We start from the raw sequence: 27,327 nt of genomic DNA, 5'->3' as shown, positions 1-27,327 counted from the left end.
TATATCTGCCTTTAACAACTTCTCAAATTTCAGGACAAATTCAATTATATTATGATCACTTTCCCCTTAGGGTTCTTTTACCTTCAGTTTTCTAATCAATTCTGGTTCATTGCACAATACCCAATCCAGAAAAGCGGATCTCCTAGTGGGTTCAACCATGAGCTGCTCTTAAAAAAAAACATCTTGTAGGCACTCCAGAAATTCTCCTTCCTTGAATCCTGGAATCCAGCACCAATCTAATCTTCCCAATCTACCTGTATATTGAAATCCCCCATGATTATTGTAACATTAGTCTTTTGGCATGCTTTTTCTATCTCCCGTTGTAATTTGTAGGCCATATCCTTACTACTGTTTGGGGTTCTGTATACAACTTCCTTCAGGATCTTTTTATGCTTGCAGTTCCTGAGCTCTGTCCACAATGATTCAACACCTTCTGACCTTATGTCACCTCTTTCTAATCAGTACATTCTTGAATATATTGCACATTAAACACAAGTACCTGAGCTTGGAAGCCTGCTCAAACCCCTTAAGATGCTATTTTGAGAAGATGTTAAAAGTACCAGAAAACTGAAGAAAGCATCTTGGAAATTATTAGCCAGGATGACTGTCAGTAGTTCAAAGACAGAGTGAATAAAAACAAGGTGGTTATCTATGGTTTTGTTGGTGACCTTGTTTGCAAATTTCAATATTTGAGTTTTAAAGATCGTCAGAACCCTAATGAAATGAACATTTATATAGCCTAATCTTCACAGCTCTTCACTTAAGAACTTTTCTTCTGTAACCTCTTTTGTTTTATCCCATTCCAAATGTCTTAACTATATTGGTGGGAAATTGAATAATTAACTTATACAGGCAAAAAGTTTGTCCTCAGTCACTTTTACTAACAGTATGAAACATAGAACAGAAATCTACAGCACATTACAGGCCCTTCGGTCCACAATGTTGTGCTGACCGTGTAACCTACTCTAGAAACTGCCTAGAATTTCCCTACTGCTTGGCTCTCTATTTTTCTAAGCTTCATGTACCTATTTAAGAGTCTCTTAAAAGACCCTATTGAACAGCAGTATGGTATTGACTGCAGGTTGTACTCTGCTTCCAAATTATCTCTACTGTCTTTAATGGAAACAGAATACAATGCATATCCTTGAATATATTGCACATTAAACACAAATACCTAATTTTGCAAGTCTGCCCAAAGCTCTTAAGAAGTTATTCTGAAAGTTTGTTAAAAATACTAGAAAACTGAAGAATGAATCTTGGAAAACCTTGAAATGGAACATCTTGATGGAGATAAGCACTTCACTTCCTTTGACCCCAATTCATTAGAAAATGCATCGGGATCTCAAACTGGTGTGTTTCTACTGGACCATGATTTGTGTATCTGGTCAGCTCATTATTGCCAGGTAAAAAAATTTGTTGGTGCCACTGCGCAGTGTCAACCTGACTTCCTCTGATTTATAGTCTCTTTAACGCAATATAGTTCAATGCTTAATTTATCCTATTTCTGCTCTCAGATCATTAAACATGTTAAATATGAAATCTGCTGTCACAGATTCTGCTCTGCCTTACCTTTGTCTGGTATTTTTTTGTACTTTGGTTTGAGGAAGAATCGAAGGATACATGAGTTTTTACGATAACAGGGATAAATGGATTTTAAAATATTTTTTATAGAGTCGAGCACAGTGTAATAGCAGTACCTATACAATGCTGTTCAGTAAAAATACCCCACACCTGAATCAAAACAAATCCTTTCTTCTTCAGGCTTATTCAACAATTCCTACATTCAGCATTTTTGAATTTGAATATCTATTTTCCAGGATTTATAGTGAGTGACCTACGCTGTGATTCAGATTCAGATTTACTGGTATTTATCACATGCACTCCAAGGCATACAGTAGAATGTGTCAGCTGAGTTAACACCCAAGGATGTGCTAGGCAGTTTGCAAATGTTGCCAGACATTCCACCTCCAACATAGCATGGCCACAATGTCCAACAGAACAACGCAAGCAGTAACAACAACAACAAAGACAGTAAAGCAGTCCCTTTCACATCTTGGCCCCAGAATCACAGACATGTTCGGCACAGCATCGTGGGCCAAAGGGCCTGTATTGTGTTGTATGTTTTCTATGTTTCTATCGGGCCTCCAACCTCCGGTCCTTGGCTCAGACTTGCAGACTTGACCTTCGGGCCTCTACCTCTGGACTTGTTGATGTCGGTCTTCAATCGTCGAGCTTTCTGTCTCCGGACTGGCCAAGCTTTGGACTTTGACCTTTGGCTTTACACTCCAAACTTCACTGACCTCTGGGTATCGACCTTGTGACTCAGTGATCACTGGTTTCGCCTTAGGGCCTCGACCCCAGGAATTGTTGATCATTTTTTTTGACCTTTGGGCCTTGACTTCTGGACTCGCACGGACCTCTGATGCTGGTGATCTGGGGAGTCCATTGACCCTCGTGACTGTACGGACCTCTGATCTAGTGATTGTTGGTCTTGTCAGTGCATGCTGATCTGACCTCTGCGATCACTGACCTTCCATTGTTGGTCTGCTCGGAGAGGTCCGACTTGGGCTCTGAACACCGGCTCCTACCCCTTCTCTTCATTTTCCCTCATCTCTGTTCCTAAACCCTAATCTGACCCCTAATACCCTGGTGTGTCCTCAAAACCATCCCTTCAAACCTATAAACAAACGACTAACAACTAAACCCGAACCTGACCCCCAGCTGCCAGCTCTGTCCCCAAAACCATCCCTACAAACAAGATATTTATTTTCTTTGAGGCGGATTTCATCTAGAAAAGGAGCAATATTTCAGTTTGGCTGTGTTGTGATTTATAAAGTAATTGCTCTTTTGCTCTTTAGCAAAGCTAACATTTGGTTAGATGTAATATTTCACAGCCCTGCATCTTTCAAGGGAGTAATGTAATTTTAAACTCCAATATTTATTCACCATGTGTTTAATTTAACTAAATGCTTCCATAAAATAAACTTTTAACATCTGGTAATTTGATTAAGAACATTAGAAGTGTTAAGTAGCGTTATTACCATTTCCTAAATTAGCTGAATTTAAACTTCACAATCAACGAGCTTCCCCTTTGAGGAAGACAATTGAAATTGCAGTTCTTAAAATGAGTTTGGGGAATAATTCAGATAATTTGTTTGAAAGTCATCCATTGATTTAGTGGAGGCAAAATGGGTTATTACAGTTAGTACAGGATTATAGCTGAGTTTGGAACTTGGAAAGATTATTTGTACATTTTATTCAATGGTATAATTTTAAGATTATAGGTATCTTCTTAGCACTATCACAATGAACTATTTCAATATGATACAAAGATTTGCTTTTCTTGAGCCATATGTACAACAAGCACACACCGAGGAGTGGTCTTGTAGCATCTAAAATATATTAGCAATAAGTATTTACCCATCTTTAAACTCTTATATTTATTTTACATTTATAAATGTGCTCAGTGGAGTTTTTGGTGAAAACATGATACAGACAGTGTTAACGGAACCTCATTTAAACTACTAATTGCAATCATTTCCATCAAAAACTGCTCCACCTAAGTATTGCTCGAATAAGTAACATAACTGAATCATTGTGCCAAGTAATTTGTTCCAAAAGAAATTTGGCCAAGACATTAGAAATTAATAGTGACTGGGGTAAGAGACATTCTAAACTTCATAAGTATTGGAATTTCTAAATACTTGCTTACTGATCAAATCACTCCCCTGACTATAGTCAGACAGCATAAAGTTGTATCAATTGAATATTTAAGCAAAAATTGCATTTTTACATTGAATCTAAAATGAAATCCTTGATCCCATGACATTCAGAAACATTGTACAAGTAACAAATATAACAAATATTTGAATAGAAATGATCCCCAGAATTACAATTGACCCTTCACTGAAATAACTCCTCAATTATGTTTAATATTGTTGATTCTCGATCCAGATTTCTGTTTTGAATTATTGGTGACAGAAGGATTGGTCTGAAACATTATTTAAGTCAAAAATGTTAATCATTTAATCATTAAATAATCATTACTTAAGTCAAAAATGTTCACTTCTCACCTGCATGCAACAAAAGCAAACACATAATAAAGAAGTTGCCAAATTATTCACAGCTTGGATATTGGCTGTTTATATTCAGTTTGCCCTTTTCACAACAAAGCAATCCATGTACTGGCATTATTGTAGATTTTCTTTCATCTTTTCAGTGTTGTCTTGATGATGAAGAAACACTCTCCATGATGCATTCTTTGTGTTTCGCAGGAGCCTTATTGAACATCTGCACCATTGGGATAGCTGAACTTCATTTTGTTCAGTCTTTGTATTTAAACAACGTGAAACCTCACAAGCATCCTTTACAGAGTGCCACTTGCTCCTTGCGAAAGTCCCTGCAGGGGCAGAGCCGCCTAAATTTTGGATGGTGACCTGCACAGCTGAAAAGCAGGACCTGCTTCTGAAGGTAACAGTCCTGTGCTATTTCCTCAAAGGCAGGATAAAGATGGTTAGCTTCGGATTCAATGCTGTCACAGACGAACTGAAATCTATTGAATTCAAAGTATGAGTTTTTATGTTGGTTATGACAATCATTTAAAAATGATTTTAGAATAAAATAAATTTACTTGATATAAAAGTGAGAAACCATTATCACATTTAAGAAAGGCCATATTATACACAGCTTAAGAACTAACAAAGCTAAATGAAAACTGTCTAATTGTCCCATTGACAGGACATCTCCATGGTATCCCGATATCAACCTACCAGGGATATTCTCATTGTTTTATCTATCCCTTCCTCCACATTCTCTGTAAATTACAACTGTTTTTATATCCTCTTTCTCAGTTTTGATGAAGGATCTTTAACTTGAAAAATTAACTCTGTTTTTCTTCTCACGGATGCTGACTGACACGCTGAGAATTCCCAGCAACCAATGTTTATTTTTTCTTTGAGCTAGGAAGTTACATTTGTCTCAATAGCTCTCTTTTTGAACAACATGGGCACAAGGGGTTGAATGATCTTCTCCTGGGGCATAAATTTCTATGAATCTAGGCTAAAAAGATAGGCTATAGCTTTCACTTATAAAAAACAACTTTAGCTGCCTATCTGTGGCATGGTACTCTGTATAGAGTGGTCCTGAAGATAACATCTATTGCCTTGCACAATGACTAATTGTATATAAAATGGTAATTTACATAGTGGGATCTGCTAAATGGCACATAATTGACATTAGTAATTTTACTGTATTTCATTTTACAGATTAATAAGTAAAGGTATCCAAAAGCATGCACTGATTTCCAGATTTGTTTCTTATGTCCTCACACTAGCCATACCCGCAGTGCTGGTCTGATGAATCAAACATACGCTAATTACACCACCATTCTCTCATCTTTCTTGGCCTTGGCTCTGCTTCCAATGTAATGCATGTTGTGTGAAGTCTGGTCTAATATATTTAATTCATCAGGCACAGAAACTAATATATTGCCTCAGAATGATCAGAAAATAGCTCATCTTTATCTGAAAAATTATTTTTTCCTGAGTGCCTGGAGCAAGCTTTTTATTATTTGAAACAGCAAGCCTACTTCATATTTCTCAAATTCATTTGTTTGTGTCCTGAAATATAGGCAGCATTTTTGTGTATATATTTTTGGTTTAGTAGAGCAATTGTATCTTCTCCAGCTTGGCACACTATTGCTGGCACACACTTCAAACGGCAAGAACAAGTTCTGTCCAAGTGGCCTTTTTTTTTGCTGTCAACCACCTCTTTGCAGCAGAAATAATTGAAAATTTGTCACGACCAGGAGCCCGTATTCTGTCTGCAGGGCTGATACTTCCCGACGTCTGCTACTGAAGTTTCCAATCCCACTCTGACCGGTTGGCTTGTGGCTTCCTGCATTGTTACAGCAAGGCTCATCGCCAGCCTGAGAAATAACCTCTCATCCCTCCATCTGGGCTCATTCTAGCCTTTACAGACAACGCAAACACGAGGAAATCTGCAGATGCTGGAATTTCAAGCAACACACATCAACGTTGCTGGTGAACGCAGCAGGCCAGGCAGCATCTCTAGGAAGAGGTACAGACGACGTTTCGGGCCGAGACCCTTCGTCAGGACTAACTGAAAGAAGAGCTGGTAAGAGATTTGAAAGTGGGAGGGGGAGGGGAAGATCCAAAATGATAGGAGAAGACAGGAGTGGGAGGGACGGAGCCAAGAGCTGGGCAGTTCATTGGCAAAAGGGATATGAGAGGATCATGGGACAGGAGGTCCAGGGAGAAAGACGGGGGGGGGTGAACCCAGAGGATGGGCAAGGGGTATAGTCAGAGGGACAGAGGGAGAAAAAGGAGAGTGAGAGAAAGAATGTGTGTATAAAAATAAATAACGGAATGGTTACGAGGGGGAGGTGGGGCATTAGCGGAAGATTGAGAAGTCAATGTTCATGCCATCAGGTTGGAGGCTACCCAGACGGAATATAAGGTGTTGTTCCTCCAACCTGAGTGTGGTTTCATCTTTACAGTAGAGGAGGCCATGGATAGACATATCAGAATGGGAATGGGACGTGGAATTAAAATGTGTGGCCACTGGGAGATCCTGCTTTCTCTGGCGGACAGAGTGTAGGTGTTCAGCGAAACAATCTTCCAGTCTGCGTCAGGTCTTGCCAATGTATAGAAGGCCGCCAATGTATATAAGGCCACATCGGGTGCACCGGACGCAGTATATCACCCCCTCCTGTCTTCTCCTATCATTTCAGATCTCCCCCTCCCCCCCCACTTTCAAATCTCTTACTAGCTCTTCTTTCAGTTAGTCCTGACGAAGGGTCTCAGCCTGAAACGTCGACTGTACCTCTTCCTAGAGATGTTGCCTGGCCTGCTGCGTTCACCAGCAACTTTTATGTGTGTTGCTTTACAGACAATGTTGGATTCTGCAACTTTAGGAAATTTAATTTCTGTCTGTAGCAGTTGCACATCTATGACAGTCCAAGTTGTTGATCATGCCTACCTGCTCAGCATTTTGCAACTCCCACATTCTTTTATCTAGAGCAACACACACACAATGCTGGAGGAACTAAGCAGTTCAGGCAGCATCTGTGGAAATGAATAATAGATGACATTTTGGGTCAACATCCTTCTTCAGAGCTGAGAAGGAAGGGGTAAGATGCCAGAATTAAAAGGTGGGGGAAGGCAAAAGAGGCTAGCTACAAGGTGATAGTTGAAGCCAGGTGGGTGGGAAAGGGCTGGAGACAAAGGAATCTGATAGGAGAAGAGAGTGAATCACAGGAGAAAGAGAAGGAGGAGGGGACCCAGAGATAAGTAATAGTAATTTTGTGTATGTGCATTTTATATTCTTACATTCTTTTGGCTGTGTAGTTAAGTTCCTTCTTTACTCTCTATAAACACATGACTGCATGGCTAAGCACAGTTCCAAAGCCATTTTCAAATTCACCAATGACACCATCGTTTTTGGAAGAATCACAGCTGGCAATAAGTCAGCTTACCAGGGCAAGGTAGGGTGCCTTATTGAGTAGTGCTCCAATATCAACCTCTTATCCAACATCAACAGAACTAAAGAGCTGATTATTAACCTTGTGGGAGGGGGGGGAAGAGGTCAAACATGTGCCGGACTACATTGGGGGAATTGGTGGGGATTATGCTTGAAACTCCTGGGTGCTAACATATTCGATAACTTGCCCTGAGCCCAGCACATAGATGCAATCACAAGGCAGTGACTTTATTTCCTTACAAACACAAGAAATTTCACAGATGCTTAGAGTCGAAAGCAACACACATAAAATCAGCCCTGATGAAGGACCTCAACCTGAAACATCGACTGTTTACTCTTTTCCATAGATGCTGTCTGGCCTGCTGGGTTCCTCCAGCATTTTGCATATGTTACTTTACTTCCTTCGGAGGTTTGGGAGGTTTGACTTGTAACCGAAAATTCTAACAAGCTTCTAGGGGTACACTTTTGAAAGTATCCTGACCGGTTGCATCTTGCTCTAGTATGGCAATTGGAATGCACGGGTTCATAAGAAGTTGCAGGCATTAGTGGACAATACATCATGGGCTCATCCCTCCTTAATAGGGGGCACTGACTCAGGAAGCCTGCTTCTATCATTAAAGATCACCACCATCCAGGCCATGACATCTTTACACAGCTAACATTGGGCAGGAGGTACAGAAGTCTAAGGTCGCATATCACCAGGATCTAGAACAGCAATGTCCCTTCAATTATTTGGTTCTTGAAATAACCAGCAAATCTCAAATCACTACAGTTTCACAACACTATGACCACTTTTGCACTTTGCACAAAAAACAGTTAAAATGTTACATAATTTATGCTTATGTTTATGTTTTTCTTGTGAATGCTGCTCTACGTCTGTGGTACTGCTGTAAATATTGTTTTCATTGTACCTGTGCGCATAGGTTCTTGTGCCTATGACAATAAACTCAACTTTGACTTTCATGTTCTGACCCTCGAACTGCTGCCATCCTCTCATTGATTAGATTTATCCTCATAATCACTCTGGTTTGACCCTCTCGGAGATATCCATCACGCTACAGCCCCTGAATGTTAACAAGCCATTCTGATCTCCTTCCCAGTTCCGATGAATTGTTTTCATCCTGTTTCTCTTCCCATAGAAGTGATTTGACCTGCTGAGTAGTTCCAGCATCTTCTGTTCTTATTTAGACTTTCAGAATCTACAGATTTTGTGCATTACTTTATATTCTTATTCTTATGGCTCCAGGGGCATGACAAGTATCGCACCAAAAAAAAAAACACCTTGATTGAGATGAAACAAATCACCCCAAAACTTCGGCCTTTCAGGTTTTTGATCATGGTAAATAAGTACAATGAGAGTTATATTGAGCCACAACTTAATAGCAACACGCCACAAAATGCTGGAGGAACTCAACAGGTCAGGTAGCATCTATGGAAATGAATAAACAGTTGATGTTTCAGGCCGAGACCCTTCTTCAGGAACAGAAATAAGACAGGAAGATGCCAAAATAAAAGGTGGGTGGAGGGGAAGGAAGATAGCTAGAAGGTGATAGGTGAAGCCGGGTGGGTAGAAAACGTAAAGGGCTGGGGAAGGAATCTAATAGGAGAGAAGAATGGACCATAGGAGAAAGCAAAGCAGAAAGGGACCAAGGGGGAGGTGAAAGGCAGAAGAGAACAGGAAAGAGGTCAAAGTGGGGAATAGAAGAAGAGGGGAAGGGGAGAGAATTTTTTTACCAGAAGAAGGAATCGTTATTCATGCCATCAGGTTGGAGGCTACCCAGATGGAATATAAGTTGTTGCTCCTTCACCCTGAGGGTGGCTACATCTTGGCACAAGAGGAGGCCATGGGCCGACATGTTGGAATGGAAATGGGAATCAGAATTGAAATGTTTGGCCTACGAGAAGTTCTGCTTTTGGCAAATGGAGTGCAGGTGCTCAACGAAGCAGTCCCCCAATTTACAACAGGCTTCACCAATGTAGAGGAGGTCGTATCAGGAGCAGTGGATGCAATAGATAACGCCGGCAGTTTCGCAGTGTTGCCTCACCTGGAAGGACTGTTTGGGGCCTTGATTTAAAGTGAGGGGGGAGGTGAATGGGCAGGTGTAGCACTTGGGTTGCTTGCAGGGACAAGCATCAGGAGGGAGATTCATGGGGAGTGACGAATGGACGAGGGAATTATGAAGGGAGTGATCCCTGCAGAAAGTGGTGGGGGGGGGGGAAGAAGGTAAAGACATGTTTGGTGGTAGAATCCCTTTGGAAACGGCAGAAGTTGCGGAGAATAATGTATTGGATGCTGTGCTCATGGGGTGGTAGGTAAGGACAAGAAGAACTCTGTCACTGTTAAGGTGATGGGAAGATGGGGAAATGGAGGAGATGCGGGTGAGGGCGGTATCTAGAGTGGAAGAAGGAAAACCCTTTTCTTCGGGAGTTCTTTGGATAGGAGGTAGAAGCCAGCAGTGCAAGGTAAAAGAACTATGAGGTTGGTGGCAGTGAATGGGAATTGAGTTCTGTTGAGTTCCTCCAGAATTTTGTATGTGTTGCTTTGGATTTCCAGCATCTGCAGAATTTCTCGTGTTTATGATTTGCCACATATATTTTCTGTTAAATTAATAATCCAAATATAATGATCAAAAGGTTTGTCTGGATATTTTGAGTGCAGCATAGTTTTCAGGCACCTAAACAGAGTTACCTAAAATCTCCAACTCGTGAATAAAAAAAATGAAGTAGGTTCTTACCGTTCAAAGATGACTTTATTGTTAACAAACTGGAAGAATGTTGGTTCACAGATGAGTCCGTGCTCTTGACAAGCGTCAGTGCAAGATTGTGCTGTCGCTGATACTTGTAATTGCATTGAGCTTATAGGAGGCCAAGTGAGCAGTTTGTTGGTGTTTGGGGACCAGAATATCCCAGTGACATTTTGAGGAAAGATGAATAGGCTTGTATTATTACGAGAGGATGTAAAAAGCCTTGAATAATTCTGAGGGAATGATGGAAATACTGTCTCACAGAGATTCTGTAACACAAAACAAGAAACAAAAGATGGTTAGTATTCATCTTGCAACTAAATTGGCCATTAAAATCTAATTGGATAATTCTGATTTAAGGAGGAATAATCAGGGAGCTAGCAACCTTGATCTACAGACACATGACTTCAACAGATTTGGTTATTTAGAAGTATGAATGAAAACCAAATTCATAAAAAAAACAGAAATTGCATCAGCTAATGCTCTGGAGCAGAATTCATCTTAAATTAAGTTTGGTGCTTTTATGCAATGAAATGTCATGACAGTAATCTCGACAAGTAAAGCTGTTCTATAAATTGAACCTGTTCTATAAATGAGAAATCAATCCTAAACATGATTAACTTTTCGTACATAAATTTTACAACTTCTTGATTAAATAAGGGGGAAAAAGAGCTTTCCGCAAAGTAAATAAAGAATAAAATCACTCCTACATGTCCTGCAAATCCTTGTTCACAAATGTATTGAGAGGTGATAATGACTCAATGACACCACTTGTCAAATAAGGGATATTTATAAAGGTTATTTAAACAAAATGCTATAAAAATCATACAGTCACATAACTACTTTGGTGTCTTTATAATAATTTTTTTGTCATTTTAAGTTCTGATTTATAAAGCCCAGGCACAAAATATGATGCTTAATAGGTAACACACACAAAATGTTGGAGGAACTCAACAGGCCAGGCAGTGTCTATGGAAAAGAGCACGGTCGACGTTTCAGGGCCGAGAGCCTTCATCAGTCTTTTCCCGAAACGTCGACTGTTTACTCATTTCCATAGACGCTGCCTGGCCTGGTCAGTTACTCCAGCATTTTGTGTGTGTTGCTTGGATTTCCAGCATCTGCAGATTTTCTCATGTTTGTGAATCTTAAGAGGTGCCATGACTTCTGCCGCTCTAACCTTCAAATAGTTTATGGACTCATTCACTCTTTACACTTCTATCCCAAGCTGGCCATCAAGTTCTCAATGCTCCAACCTCATTATATCCTGTCATTATCAACTCTCCCCCATCTGATGTTAAATCTGTACTCCTATGTTTCTCACAACAGGTAAGCAAGCCATTTTGCTCATCATATTGATGCCAGCTCTCAGAGCAATCCCCCAAACTCATTCCCCTACTTAGTTCCCTGTAACTTACTCTCTCTCAAATGCCCATCGACACCCCCAATTCTCCTACCAGCCATTTACACTAGGAGTAGTTCTCTTCCATTGTCTCCTAGTTATATGTGCCTTCCTGATTTTGCAAGGTAACTATGCTAATGTAATTTGAGTTCCTATATGCTACTTATACTTGCATTTTGGCTGCTGTGCCAAATCTGGCTTATTGTAGCCTCCAACCTGATGGCATGAACATTGATTTCTCTAACTTCCATTAATGGCCCTCCTCCCCTTCTTACCACATTCTTCCTTCCTTTATTTATTTATTTATTTATTCTTTTTTCTCTCTCTCTCTCTGTCCCTCTCTCAATAACTCCTTGCCTGCTCTTCATCTTCCTCTGGTGCTCCCCTCCCCCTTTCTTTCTCCCTAGGCCTCCCGTCCCATGATCCTCTCCCTTTTGCCAATCAACTTTCCAGCTCTTAGCTGCATTCCTCCCCCTCCTGTCTTCTCCTATCATTTCAGATCTCCCCCTTCTCCTTCCACTTTCAAATCTCTTACTATCTCTTCTTTCAGTTAGTCCTGACGAAGGGTCTCGGCCCGAAACGTCAACTGTGCTTCTTCCTATAGACGCTGCCCGGCCTGCTGCGTTCCACCAGCATTTTGCGTGTGTTTCTTGAATTTCCAGCATCTGCAGATTTCCTCCTGTTATTGTTTCCTTCTCCCTTTCTTCTCCTGTGTTTATTTCTTCTTTTATCTTCTCTACACTTTCATTAGACCTCTTCTCATTCTCTCCCCCTTAGATGTTTATTTACTTATTTCTCACTACAGAGCAGAGTTAGCCCTTCTGGCCCTTCAGCACCAACCCCCCCCGCCTCCCGGCAACCCCTGACAACCCCGATTTAACCTAACCTAATTACGGGACAACTGACAATGACCAATTAACCTACTTGGTATGTCTTTGGACTGTGGGAGGAAACCAGAGCACTCAGGAAAAAAAACACACATTCCATGGGGAGGATATATAGAAACATACTTTCCGAACTCTGAACTCTGACCTTGAGCTGTAATTGCAATGCATTACTAAACAGTATTCTACCATGGCCTAAGTTCTTATCCTAACTATTCAAAACACTTAACCGTTTCTAATTGCCAGCTTCTGCCTTGATTCCCTGTTTGATAAACCTACAGCATCCTTCTATGCCCCTCTTAGTACCCTGCACAATGAAGGCTGAGGCATATTGCTACACAAAACACAAAATAATCTGCAGATGCTGGGGTCAAAGCAACACTCACAACACACTGGAGGAACTCAGCAGGTCAGGCAGCAGCCGTGGAAAAGATTGGTCGACGTTTTGGGCCGGAACCCTTCGTCAGGACTGTAGAGGGAAGGGGCAGAGGCCCTATAAAGAAGGTGGGGGGAGTGTGGGAAGGAGAAGGCTGGTAGGTTCCAGGTGAAAAACCAGCAAGGAGAAAGATAAAGGGGTGGGAGAGGGGAGGCAGCCCACCCACTTCAACTCTGCTTCCCAGTCCCGTTCAGATATGTCCATACATGGCCTCCTCTACTCCTATCCCTATGTCACTCTGCCCCCTCCCCCAGCTGCCTATCACCTCCCTCATGGTTCCACCTCCTTCTACTACTGTTTTCCCCTATTCTTTCTTCACCTTTCCTGCCTATCACCTCCCTGCCTCCCCTCCCCCACCCCTTTATCTTTCTCCTTACTGATTTTTCACCTGGAACCTACCAGCCTTCTCCTTCCCACTCTCCCCCCCCCCCCCCACCTTCTTTACAGGGCCTCTGCCTCTTCCCTCTACAGTCCTGGCGAAGGGTTCCGGCCTGAAACATCGACCGATCTTTTCCACGGATGCTGCCCGACCTGCTGAGTTCCTCCAGCGTGTTGTGAGTGAGGCATATTGCTGCTTCCTTATGAGCAACATGCACAATTGCCCTATCATACGTTCATAACAATCTTCCCATTCAGTTAGCTCCGAGGGTTAATCCAGGCAATCTCTTGCCTGTTCCAGTCACTGCTCCTAATGTTGCTTCAGTTGTATCAGCTTCTCCACTCATTTCTGCAGAACATCCTTTTACTTGTCAGGAAGGCTTTTGAAACCCTTGCCTTTAATGTAGCCCTTTTCCTGTCCACTCTTTCCAGCATCTAACTTTGTTCTTTCCCTGCTAGCCCTGTCACCTCCAATTAGAATCTGCCTTTTACTACCCAGTCAAGTACCATAAAAAATTCCTCATTAAGCTATTTCAACTACTTTTTCCCCTGAGCACCATGCAAACTCTCCTTCGCTGTAGTTTCATCACAGTTTATGTTAACCTTTCTACACATCGGCTTCTAGCTTTATTGTTCCAACTAGATGGCCTTTGAGATTCTCCTACGCTCCTTCAAAGTGCTGTTGCCTTTTCATTTGGTTTGGTGACTCTGTAACTGTTGAGTTCCTTTTATATCTAGTTACTTGTCTGAGAAACAGAAAATTATGAATTTTCTTTCTACTCCCTCACTTTTATCTTTGAAATTCTTCAGGAATCTATCTTTGTCTCCTATTTCTCAACAGTACACTGCTCCTCTGCATCATTAGCCCGAAGCATGTCAGGTTTTATAATTTCGGATGACACCCTAGTCTTTCTCACCACCATGTCTCCTAATGCTACCACTGTCTCTGATACGTTACACTGCTTATAATAGATGAGACCAAATTTTCTCCAATTAACTGTGGTGGGACTGAAATCCTTGGCTCTGCTCTTGTTACGAACTCCATCACTGCATCAGATTTTCTGCTGTTAAATGCTTGATGTCTGGTTCCATTGCAACATGGCCATTTAGCTACTCGGCAACTCTACAGATTTAAACGCTATTCTAGGCAGTGCTACTTTGCAATATCGAGGCTGTTATACCAGCCGGGGATCTGATTTTCAGATATACTAAAAGGAGTCCTTATTTGCTTAGATTTAACAGATCCTATGGAATTATTCTGAAGCAGAGTGGGAGATTTTCTCACGCTCTGCCCAATATCTATTCCTTTTATTCTTATTTTATTTTGAGTTACAGCACAGCAGCAGCCTCTTCCAGCCCAGCGAAACTACGTCACCCAATTACAGCGATGTGACCGGCTAATCTACTAACCCATACGACGTGGGAGAATCTGGAATACCCAGAGGACACCCACAAAGTCATGGAGAGAACATGAACATACAAATTTACAGGAATTATTATTCTGGGGTTTTAATGAGCTTTCCTTGTGCAATACTGTAGGCTCCTATATTACGAAAGTAAGACACCACTTCAAAAGTAGTTCTTGGGAAATAATATACTTTGTCTGCTGTGAGGTCATGAAAAGTGCTATATAAACATAAGACTTACATATTTTCCTTCTTTTATTCCAATGTGTTCCTGTCCAGCATCTCACCTTATGCTCTAAAATACTCTGAACTTATTAAAAACTCTGCCACACATTTCGGAACATCCAGGTGTCATGTTCATCTCTGCAGTCACTTCCGTTGTTGCAGTTAATTAGTCTCTCAATTTTAAAATATATATCCCTGCTTCAAAAAGCGGTTTCATCCCTGATCACTTCTATTAATTTATTCATGCCGACAAACCTCCAGGACCTGTGTGCTGTACCATCTTTGACTTCTTGTACATCCTTGAATCCTATTGATCCAATTTTGGCTGCTGAGGTCATGAGATGTAGGATTTCCTTCTAAATATTTCTCTGCTCTCCTTCGCTTCTCTTCTTTATTAAGGCTCTCCTCAAGAGCTGCCGCTTACACAAAGCTTTTAATCACTTTCTTTACAATCTCCTCCCATGACCTGGTGTCAGCATTTGTGTGCACAGCACCTTGGTACATTTCACAACCTTAATGTAAGCCATTCTTGTTGTTAATTGGGTTTAACATTCTTATTGATTTCGAGTAGCAAGTAACTTCTTATAGATTACTTTGCCGGGAACTTTATATATCCCTCCAATGGTTTTAAAATTAAATTTATTGAATTTTTGGAAAACAAGCAACAGCAAATGTTGTAAGTCTGGAATAAAAACAGAAGATGCTAAAAATACTCAGCGATGAAGAGAATACGGTGACTGATGCTGTGACACCCTATTTCCAGAATTTTCTGTATTTGTTGCATCCATAGTACGAAACATTTATAATCAGCATGAAACCAACAGTCAACCTCATGTGTTTAGGTTTCAGTGTCTGAAAAACTTTGTTATAGCTTACCCTAAAAGGTTTGGCTGGATTGAAGCTTGATACAGTTGAACATAGAAATGATTTGAGAAAGTTGAATATTATGCATTTGCTTAAAGCAGATAGGAGTCATTCCTTTATTAATGCTGTATGCCACATTCAAAGCAAGGTGGTGCTATGTTCTAAGAAATTAACATCTTTTCAATGCAATTGCCGTCTGCTGGATCTTTAGCTGGAGGCATTCTCATGTTTCTGCCATTTTTTTTGCATTGAACAAAGGATCTGTGTTGAATCCAATAGACACTGGTAACTGATACTGCATAATTGATTTTACTCGGGATTAAATGGAACCTTGTTTGACGACCACTTTGTGTGTACAAACAACCATTTTGTGCAAACCATACTTCATTATGAATTTAAATAAAGAGCAAAGGTGAGCTTCTAGCAGGCAGCTACATCCATCCACTATATCTGCCCCCACTACAGACCAACGTAACTTTGAGGGATGCCAATCTATTGTATTTATCTTACTTTCTTTAACAGCATGACCAGCACGAAGAACTTCAAAGGCAAATAACTTCAGGGAGGGTATCTTACATTCAGGGAGAATATTCTCACATTTTAATGAGAACAGTGTGCTCACAAAACACAATTTGATGTTTCTGCAAAGCAAGCAATGTAACTAATTGGAATCTATCTGAGAGTGGTTTGTGTGTGTGTGGGGTGGGGAAAAGAGGGAGAGAGGGAGGGAGGGAGAGAGGGAGGGAGAGAGGGAGGGAGGGAGAGAGGGAGGGAGGAAGAGAAGGATATGATATATGAACCCTCAAAAGAAATATTACATTCTAGAACAATAGCGACCTAGATTTTTTTTTGTGTTGCCTGGATGAACTTCTCTCCTTTGATGTAGGTACTGTGGAAACAAAGTTGTTCTGCGAGATTCACAAAATGTGGTTTGGTACCAGGAACTTCTATGTTGCTACATGTTTTGTGTTTGATCTGAAGGACACACATAAATAATGTTAGTTAGCATGCAGCACCTACTTGGAACATTTTCAGATAAAATTTCATGAGATTTTCTGCTTTGGAAATATAATAGAGGTCACATTGGGAGTCAGGTTTTCATAGACCTCTACTGACAGTTGCATTGTAAGATGGGCTATTTTTTAAATTATTTCTACAGTATGCAATTTGGAAACTGCTGTGGACTAGGGAAGGTTGCTAGGTTTTGTAACTTCAGAAACTAGTTGAAAGAAAAAACTCATATATTTAGTTTTTTTTCCTTTTTTAGTGAGGCGCTTTTTGGTGGTGGTGTAATGATGTATACTATTCATGTATTTTTTACATATAAACTGTAATGAATGATGTAAACAAATAATGCTCAATTAAACAATATATTTACAAAATTGCTGAAATAGTAAATACACTACAGTCTCCCTGCTTTCCTATAAACACCAAATCAATATCTTAATATAGAATGCATCTCAGTTCAAATAATACGTAATGTATAGCTCTCTAGTTTTATATACATATTTATATATATATATATATATATACATATACACACACACACACACACACATATATATGCTTACAGTATATTATATAATAAATTAACATATATATGGTCACAGCATAGTAAATTTTAAATTGTCCTATTCAAGCCTGGGGGTGGTGGTGGGGGGGATCACTCTGCTTGACAGGTGAGACTTGTGGCTGTGAAACAATCTCTGGTTCTGAGGCCTCCTCTGTGGTGGCTGTAGGGGTTGACTCTGGGACTACAAGAAGTGGTTCTGACAGCTCTGGACACCTTTCTTTTCTAACAATTGACTCTGTTCTCCTCAACTGTTTGATGTGTCGTCTCCAGATGATATCAGACACAATCTCCACTGTGTAGGAGAGTGGTCCAGTTCTGTCCTTAATTTTTCCAGATACCCACTTCTGATCACCTCTGTAGTCCCTCACCAGGACTTCTTGTACAGCAGTGAAACATCGAACCTCCTCGTTTGAGGAGCCCTCAATTTGTCTTCGCTGTTTGTCCTTTTGAGATTGGGTTTGAGGAGACCCAAGCATGAGCGCAAGGGACGACCCAGGAACAATATAGCTGGTGAGACGTTGGTTGTGGAGTGTGTTGCACTGTGATATGCAAGGAGGAAATTATCAGCTTCTGTTTCAGTGTGGTGTGTTTTCCTGACATTGCTCACAGTGCTCGTTTTAAATTCTGGACAAACCTTTCTGCCAAGCCATTTGGAGCCAGGTGGTACGGTGAAGATGTAATATGTCTTATTCCATTCATTGTCAGGAATGACTGAAACTGTTCTGCCACAAATTGTGATCCGTTGTCACTTGCTAGGTGTTCTGGAACACCAGTCCTTGAGAAGAGGCTTCTCAACACACCAACAGTGTGCAAGCCACTTTGTAGCTGCATCCACTACTATCAAGAAATTTGTGCCCATGAATGGTCCAGCAAAATCCACATGAATACTCTGCCAGGGTAATGCATTCTATTCCCAGGGCTGGAGAGTCACTGTTCTTGGCATCTTCTGGATGTCTTGGCATCCTGAACTGTGCATGCCCAGCTGCTCGATCTGCCGATCTATCCCAGGCCAACGGACAAAGCTTCGAGCCAACGCTTTTGTTTTGACCATGCCTAGATGTCCGGCATATAGCTCCTTCAATACTAGTAACAGCGAATCCTGTGAGTGTGGCGAACACGTTGAACTGCCCACTCTCACCTGATTTAGCTGATACTGACCTGCTCAGCATCAACCAAACAACACTAGAGTGGCTGGCTGTCTGGTGTGACAAGCTACGATGATGACAGTGATATAGAAGCTGTCCTTGAGCCTGGTGCTATGTACTTTCAGGCTTTTGTATCTTCTGCCCAAAAGGAGAGGGGAAAAGAGAGAATGTCTGAACTGGGTGGGGTCTTTGTTTATTCTAGCAACTTTATGGAGGCAGAGGGAAGTACAGACAGAGTCCATAGAGGGGTGGTTCTTGTGTGACAAGTACTGCTGGCTGGCTAGAATCATTTAAAGGTACATCGCATCCGGAGTTTCTCCGGTTAGCGGACGATTTCCCTCCACGCCTCTCTGACATAGTGGGAAACCGTGTACGAGGCAAGTTACAGCAATGGTTTGCCATTGCCTTCTGCCGGGTGAGGTTCCAAAGAGATCACCAGCTCGTAAACCAGCACAGATGGAAAGCGTGCGGGGGAGCCTGCTGGATTCGAACTCGGGACCTTTCGTCCTAAAGTCTGGCACTGATGCCACTACGCCACCAGCCTGGTCAGAATCATTTATGATTGTCCTATACTGAAAAAGGGAATTTAATATTAATGTGCTGTTGATACATGCCTGCATATGTGTGTGTGGTGACAGTTATGTGATTTGGTGTGTGAGGTTAGGCATGTTTCTGTGTGCTTGTGTATATATATAAAAACAAACTTCATGACATATGTGAGTGATGATAACTCTGATATGGGTCTCTATTGTGGACAGAGTGGGAAGGGGGCAGCCAGAGGGGAATCGTGGTTGGGAAAAGGGAAAGGAGGAGGGGAAGGAGCGGGAAGCACCAGAGAGACATTCTGCAATGATCAATAAACTAATGGTTTGGAATCAAATGACGTTGCCAGGTGTCGCAGGGATGGGAATGCTTGTACCTGCACCACCCCCTGCAGCCGGCACTCCTTCTCTCCCTCTGGTCCCACACCCTTCCCGCGGTGCACCACCGCCATGATTCCCAACATTGTTTGCTCACTCTCCAAACTTGCTCTCCAGACGACATTGACAAGTACAGCTCTGTGCAAAAGTCCTAGGCCACCTAGCTATATTTATGTGCCTAAGACTTTTGCACAGCACTGTATGTATGTGTACATATATGTGTGTATATATATATATATATACACACACACACACACATACACATATGTGTGTGTGTGTGTGTGTGAGCAGGTGCATGAGTACGTTTTGTATATTTGTGTTATGTTTATTATGAGCTGTATGAGCGCAGTTACTGTAGACAGAGCATTTACTGCAAATTTAAATTTGTCAGCTACAGTTAGAAGACTCTGAATATTAACGTTGACAGAACAATTGAGGTCATAGCTTCTTCTTGCTGCCTTGCTAGCATTTGCTCACAGATCCCGGTATAATCACTGAATCGCTGCTGACTCTGATCTCCCAGGCATCCTTCTGCCACTGTCACTTTGCTTCAGCTATGGGAGCCCTCCTGGTCTCAACTGTGCAGTATATATCCCTCTGCCTCTACACCTTGTCCCCGAGGATGTAGAGACCTGTATCAGTGAACCGAGGGCCATAATTCATGATCAGTTTAATTTCACATGCAGCTATTGATCAAGCAGCAAGTCAAAATCTTACAGCTGTGCTGGAGTTTTGGCATCAATTTCTATACCACTGCTGAGTAAGTGCAGGATATTGAGTTACCAAGGAATAATACATTGCTTGCTTAAAGTATGCATATGCTTTTCTTCTAGAAGTACAATTGAATTTTTCATTCCAGTTGCACTGGCAGGAGTTCTCAAAGCAGCAAAGGTTGACTGTTTATATTTATGTGTAGAAGAATTCTAGCTGAATATTTTATTCCTGTCTTGTATGCTGAGGGGCGTGATTCGTGAATGGAAAGGTGGGTGTGTGATTGTGAGGTTGGGTAAAAAAGGCAGATATTTAATGGCACCAACAGGTTAAATACATAATGGTGGAAGCAAATTAAAATATATCTATGCATAATTATTTTATGATTACTGTTAATTAAGAACCAATGGACAATTTTAAAAAAATTACAATTTGAAGCTAAGATTCTTTTATTGTTCAATGATCCAACATGTGCCCCATCAATTTTTGTACAAATCTGGAATATAGACTCAGAAATCATACTCAGTGGAAAGTTGCCTACAATTACCATGGACCCCTATTAAAAATGTAAATTGTGTCCACCAACTCCCAGATGGAGGTCAAGAGCTAGAAACTCCTTCTTTCATTGTGTTGTGGTTCTGCATATTGACAAGGCTTTTTAAGATATAATAGGCCCACATGGAGGGGAAGGTGACAGGCGGTTAGACATATGGGGGTGGAAAAAGAGGTAGAACAAGCCCCACCCATGACATAGCTGAAAAAAAACTTTTGACCACTATCTGCAAATCTTACTGACTCCAAAAACTTTAAAAAATATTCAAATGTCATCAAAAGATACACTATTAAAAGCAAAATTTAAAAAATCTAAGGGCTGAAAACATTTATATAAATGATTTATTTAGATTCAAACAATTAGGAAAAATTTTAATTATGTATTACTTACCCAAGTCCTTTTCAGCCATTCTCTTCCATTGAAATTAATGGAAAACATTTCCTGCACTGGATACTACCTGGCACAGATCTTCGTACTGAGCTTGGAGTGTAAGTGCAGGGCAAAGTACCCAAATCCCTGTGACTCCAGCATCAGTACATAGTGGCAGGACACTGGTGAAAAGGTAATTGCTACTTCAGGAACTTCCATGACTGTTATAAGAAGAGAAGCAACTTGTTCACTGGGGAATCTCCACAAAATTTGGCAAGTGCCAAAGTGAAATATTTTGAATCCTTAAAAAAAAATTTCCTTTCTATTTTCATGTTGAAGATATGAGAGAATTGATAAGACTTAAACTTTTATGAATAACACCTCCATACTATCAAACATTGGGGATACTCATGGGTTTAAAATACACTGGCATAGACTTAGAAGATTGCCACTTGTCAAAATGTAGGATGAGACCTGAAAGAAGAGAAAGGGAACTTGATTGACAGACCTGGTGTTGAATGTAAGCATGGACACGTTCCAGCATTCCTTCACAAGTAAATTCATAAGGAAGATAAGGTTCAACCTAATAAGCAGAAAATAATGTATCACAGTTAGATGAAATTAGATGAATAATATATTATATTGACTAAATTTAATAGTTAGTAATTAATTTGCTAAATTAAAATTGTGCCACATTTATAAACATTCCATTGCTATGTGTAAATTAATTTGCTAGGCATAAATAAAAGGTAATTAAAACATTTTCACTAAGCCTGCTTTGGATATTTCTTGATAATTGAAGCATATCCTGAAATAGAGAGTTCTCAATTATGGGCCTGTATGTTTGAGTGAAATATAATGAACTCTTTTCACTTCAGTACTTCGAGCAATGAACTCCATCATGTCAGTTCTTCCTAATGCCATCAGACAGATACATAATAGCTGCAGTGCCAAACCAGAATAAATTCACCGTTTAAAAATTAAATGCACTTGTCTTGTATTCTTTAACTTTTAGCTGTCATTAAACAACTTTATTATACCTATCTGTATATTTATGGATGAGCTAGAATGCATATATTTGTTATAGTAGAAGCCTGTAATATAATTGAGTGGAAGTAAACATGCTTAGACCATTAAAGGAGGATACTGAGATATTTCAGTTATATCTGTGTAACAATATTTGATTTTTTCTCAGTGTCTTTGAGACACCTGATCTTTCTTCATCATAGGTGACTTTTCAAATCACCTATTTTTCAAGTACAGCTGTATTTTCTTTCCCAAATTCATTACTATTCACCTGCGGCTGTGTTTGGAAACAAAATTAAATGCACACTGTGGACGAAATGTCTCTATGCATTAGAACTAACACTTAGCACTAAGTTTGCATCAGCATGCGATAATTTGGAGCAACAGCACTTCATAGCCATGCTTCAAGGTCATGTTGAATAAGTGTACAAAAATGCAGATCTGACAATAACTTTTACCTTGTTTGTTATTCAATGATAAAAGTCAATATTTTATTAATTAAATTTAAATTTAATTTGTTGAAAGTTTGCAATATTTTAGCTTATAACTTAAGTCCATCTTCAGATCCTAATGCTATTTCTGAAAAATATATAGAAAGAGTAGTCCATACTTTGTACTTCCTAGTTTGTCATCTATGAGAATTCTTTAACTTGATCAATACCCCAGCCTGCTTAACAACTGCATTGTTTCTGTGTTCCCATGTTCCCCTACAGATAGGTCTAGATGGAAAGCACAGGCGAACAGTCAAAGAAAAAATCATCAGTCCAGGGCCACTGAAACTTTGTGGACAACTTTCTTCAGAGGCCAACGGCACGCACTATCCACACAGATTAGATTGTCATTCAGTGACAGGATACCCCCACCCCCCCAAAACAAAACCAACACATGCCCAGTGAACTAATCAAAAGACAAATATCCAAAACCTGTATGACACCAAAATTTTGCAACAACTTCCTGCTGCTATATAACAATTGCTGATCTTTCATGTGATCAATTTGTTTGCTGAGAAATGTGGACTAATTTCTGGAATTATAGCTTCTAATATAAGCTAAAATGCAAGAATTTGATTTTATATTAAAAGTGTTCTGTGTTGTATAATGGTTGGATGTTAGTGGTGTACTGCATTATGTAGCCATGAAAGGAGGTCCAAGCCAACTCTTGAGTTGAACTCTAAGTACTAATTGCAACATGGAAAAGAAAACATGAGCAAAAGAAGGATGCATCTGTTAAAGATGTCAAGTGCAGTTTATTCTTCTTCTGGGATTAATTTATGTTAAGAAAATACTTATTCTTTATTCTTTCATTGAGAGTGGGTTGTCCCACAGCAACATTTGTTGGAAGACAAATAAGGTTACTTTCTTCTTTCTATCAGTATCTTCCCTCATTTACTTTCCCCAAGCAGTAAGGCTGATCAACAGACAGTCATGTGTCCAAGTCTCAATTTATGGACATACAATCAGTATGTATAAGCTATCTCATTTATTTATATTCAATATGTTTTTTAAAAGTTGTGTTCTTTATATTATGGCAACACACATCAAAGTTGCTGGTGAACGCAGCAGGCTAGGCAGCATCTCTAGGAAGAGGTACAGTCGACGTTTCAGGCCGAGACCGACGAAGGGTCTCGGCCTGAAACGTCGACTGTACCTCTTCCTAGAGATGCTGCCTGGCCTGCTGCGTTCACCAGCAACTTTGATGTGTGTTGCTTGAATTTCCAGCATCTGCAGAATTCCTGTTGTTTGCGTTCTTTATATTATTGTGTCTTTTTTGTTCTTCTTTAGACTCGATTACTGGAGATGACATTAAATAGTCATGAACCTCTTGAACCTTGATCTGGAGAATGACGTCACCACATCAGTTTTTCTAAACCCAATCCTCTTGTCATAAACCACTGTTACGGGGAAAACAGTGATTTTTGTTTGGGCTGATTAGCATTGGATTATTAGTGACTCCATTAATATTGGATTCACCTGTTTTTGTTTCTGATTTGCCTAGAAAAAATGTACAAATTATGTAAATCTATCCTGATTTTGTCTTTTAATGCACTGGCCAAGAAGTTGAACATAGGTTGTGCTGGTCTTGTGATCTTTCTTCAAACTGATTTTCAATGACTTTGTGTTAACCTCTAAAAATGTTGAAGCACCGACATGATTTGTAATGTTAATTACAGATCAGCGCCGCAAACTGCATGCATGCATGTCATCAGCAAGGACATTTAAATGCAGGGCAAACCTTGAATTAAAAAGCTCCTGAACCCAAGGGAACATGATTAATTTTCCATAGATTTGGTTTGGAGAGAAAAAAAACAAGGGATAAAATTTAACTTGGAAATAGTGCAGAAAGGGTGACCGTGAATGAGCAGTAGAACTGCTACCTGCTGTGATTTCCTCCGGGGAATTCTCTGTACAAAAGACAAGCCCATCAATCAGGATGGCTACCAGGTAGGGAGATACTTGGCTGTTTTTCATTCTGTCTTGTTCCTTTATCAACAAAGCGAATGATAAGGAATAAGAGATATAACGCAGAGTGCCAATTTGCCACTGTCCATTTTGAAACTACCTCCAAGTCAAATTGCACTCCCCAGGAACCTGTTTATATTACTCCCACTCCTTTTTGGTAAAACAATGAATGAAATAAACAAAACCTGATTGAAATTTCTGGTGCCTTGCAAAAGAATAATACAGACCATCAAGGAAATACATATATCCACTCAAGTGAATAAAATAAAATGTGCCTGAGAGGCCAAACAATTCCTCCAATAAAATTGCAAAATGCTCAATTTGGCTCTGATCCAAGGCCAACTATTCCCTGGGAACAGGGACTTTGGTCTGCATGCACTAGAAACAAGCCTTCACATTGGGAAGGCTCACTGATACTGAGAGACATGAAAACTAGTCTCAGTTTGGAGGAGAGTATTTGATAGGGATGAGGAGAGGATGATTGGGTTGGCCAAGATTAGCACTAGTATATCATGAACAAATCATGCATCAAAATAATTAGGTCTGGGTTAGATAATAAATGCCTGGTGAAATTGATTTGGGTTCTCCACATGCCATTTTTTCTGCTGCTAGTCATGAAACTAATCTTTTCACATATTGTGCATGCCAGAACTTGGAGTTTTACTGTGTGTAATCTTCATTATTGAATAATTGCTAAGGAACTAAGAGTGCAAGAGTGCTGGGATTGCCATGAGATGCCAATTAAATGGTCTTAATTCTGATGTCTTGCACAAAGACACAGATGTCTTGCATAAAGAACTTGCCAGACGTAGTTTCAATACCTGGAAGCACATTACTTATTGTTCTAGTCCTTGATGGTAGCCTGTTAAAATGATGCACAGCAGAGCTGCTCCAAGCAACTGCTGTCTCAGCAAATGAAGTGATGGCCCACATTGCACATTGCAGTGGTTTGGGGCTACTTGTGGAATAAAATCTCATCACAGCAGGTGATTATGCATGGGGTGACTGCACATTCAGAAGATCACCATGTTCATGCAATTGCTTTGTGGTTGCACCATTGGAAAGTTTCTTTATGGACTGATATTCTTACCATTGCTCATATTGACAAAGATGTGACAATTGGAAATTTTCAAGTAGCTTCTCTCAGGAATTACCAGGGTCCTGTTTCACCATGTGATTCTGAGTGTAAATTGTCAGTGTCAAGAACACTACAGCACAGACACAGCTCCTTCAGCCCATCTAGTCTGTGTCAACCTCTTAATCTGTTTAGTCCAATCAATCTACACCGGACCATAGCCCTCTGTACCCCTCACGTCCATGTACCTGTCCAAAGGTCCATTAAATATTGAAATTGAAGCTATATTCACCAGTTCCATTGGTAGCTCGTTCCACACTCTTGTAGGAATTTGTGAGTAAAACACACGAGAGCTGTTTTATGTGCTTAACAATAGCTGCAGCCCTTTACTTCCATTGAGAACAAACCAAAAGCAATTGCCTTACACTGACGTCATTATATCAGACATCGTCTCTTAAAGTGAACAAAATAACTCAATGATGGTGTTGGTGAATTTTGTAGAACAGTTTCTATTATGAACAATATGTGTCGTCTGTCACCCCTTACATTACCCTACCCTCTCAGCACCCTCTGAGTGAAGAAATTCTCCCTGAGGTTATCCTTCAACATTTTACCTGTCACCCTTACCCACAACCTCTAGTTCTAGTCTCACCTAACCTCAGTGCAAAAAGCCAGCTTGCATTTACCTAGCTATACCACTCATAATTTTGTCTACCCCTATCAAATCTCCCCTCATTGTCCTATGCTCTAGTGAGTAAGGTCCTAACCTGTCCAACCTTTCCCTATAACTGAAGTACTCAAGTCCGGGCGACGTCCTTGCAAATTTTCTCTGCTCTCTTTCAACCTAGTTTACACCTTTCCTGTAGGTAGGTGACCAAAACTGAACAGAAAACACCAAATTAGGTCTCACCAATGTCTTATACAACTTCAATATGACACCCCAGTTCTTGTATTCAGTACTTTAATTTATGAAAGCCAATGTGCCAAGAGCTTTTTTTTTATGATTCTTTATGACCCTATCTACCAGTGATACCACTTTCAAGGAATTATGAATCTGTATTCCTAGATATGTCTGTTCAACTGCACCCCACTGGTCACCATGTAAGTTCTCCCTAGTCTGTCCTGCCAAAGTGCAATACTTCACACTTATTATAGTGTAGCTTTGGCCAGTTTCACTATTTTGTTACATTTTGGTCATTAGTCTATATGCAACACTCATTTAGTTAACCTAAGAAGGGTGAAAACCAATACCTAGGTAATGTATAAAATTACTGGAAAACAATGGAAAAAGATTACACTATTTGAAACAAACCCTGCAAAATTTGAATAAAATACTGTATTGCTGTATTCATTCTTTGACATGTGATATTTCACCATTACTACTTTGCCACTCAGAGACGCCATAGACTGTACAGAGTATAGTTTCCTGTGAGCAAGAATTATTTGTATTTCAGTTCAATTGCAGAACCCATGATGGACTGGAAATTGGGTAACTTCCAAAAGTAATGAGGTTAAACTCTATTCAACATGCTTTATATCAACTTCAAAGCACAATGCAACCTTAAAGTTTGAGCTCAAAAATATAATGAGAATGATGCCAAGGCTGCAAGCAGGTACTGTTATACTAGAAGAAATCTGACAAGAGATTCTGAGTATGTAC

The 27,327-nt window shown here is 40.2% G+C and overlaps 1 protein-coding gene across 1 annotated transcript in view; it reads right to left on the bottom strand.

The window, feature by feature from the left end:
* Nucleotides 1-4,353: 4,353 nt before the first annotated feature.
* Nucleotides 4,354-27,327, bottom strand: part of LOC140187101 (alpha-1,6-mannosylglycoprotein 6-beta-N-acetylglucosaminyltransferase B-like) — a 919,793-nt gene continuing 896,819 nt past the window's right edge. The window contains exons 15-17 of the mRNA XM_072242054.1: nucleotides 21,616-21,690; nucleotides 10,236-10,513; nucleotides 4,354-4,552 (exon numbers count right to left, since the gene is read on the bottom strand). Coding sequence (XP_072098155.1) covers nucleotides 4,354-4,552; nucleotides 10,236-10,513; nucleotides 21,616-21,690 — 552 coding nt within the window. The remainder of the gene's footprint in view (nucleotides 4,553-10,235; nucleotides 10,514-21,615; nucleotides 21,691-27,327) is intronic.

Source organism: Mobula birostris, chromosome 24 (assembly GCF_030028105.1).
Source record: "Mobula birostris isolate sMobBir1 chromosome 24, sMobBir1.hap1, whole genome shotgun sequence".
Lineage (NCBI taxonomy): Eukaryota > Metazoa > Chordata > Chondrichthyes > Myliobatiformes > Myliobatidae > Mobula > Mobula birostris.
The sequence above is the reverse complement of the archived record's forward strand: the minus strand, read 5'-3'. Positions and strand labels throughout refer to the sequence as shown.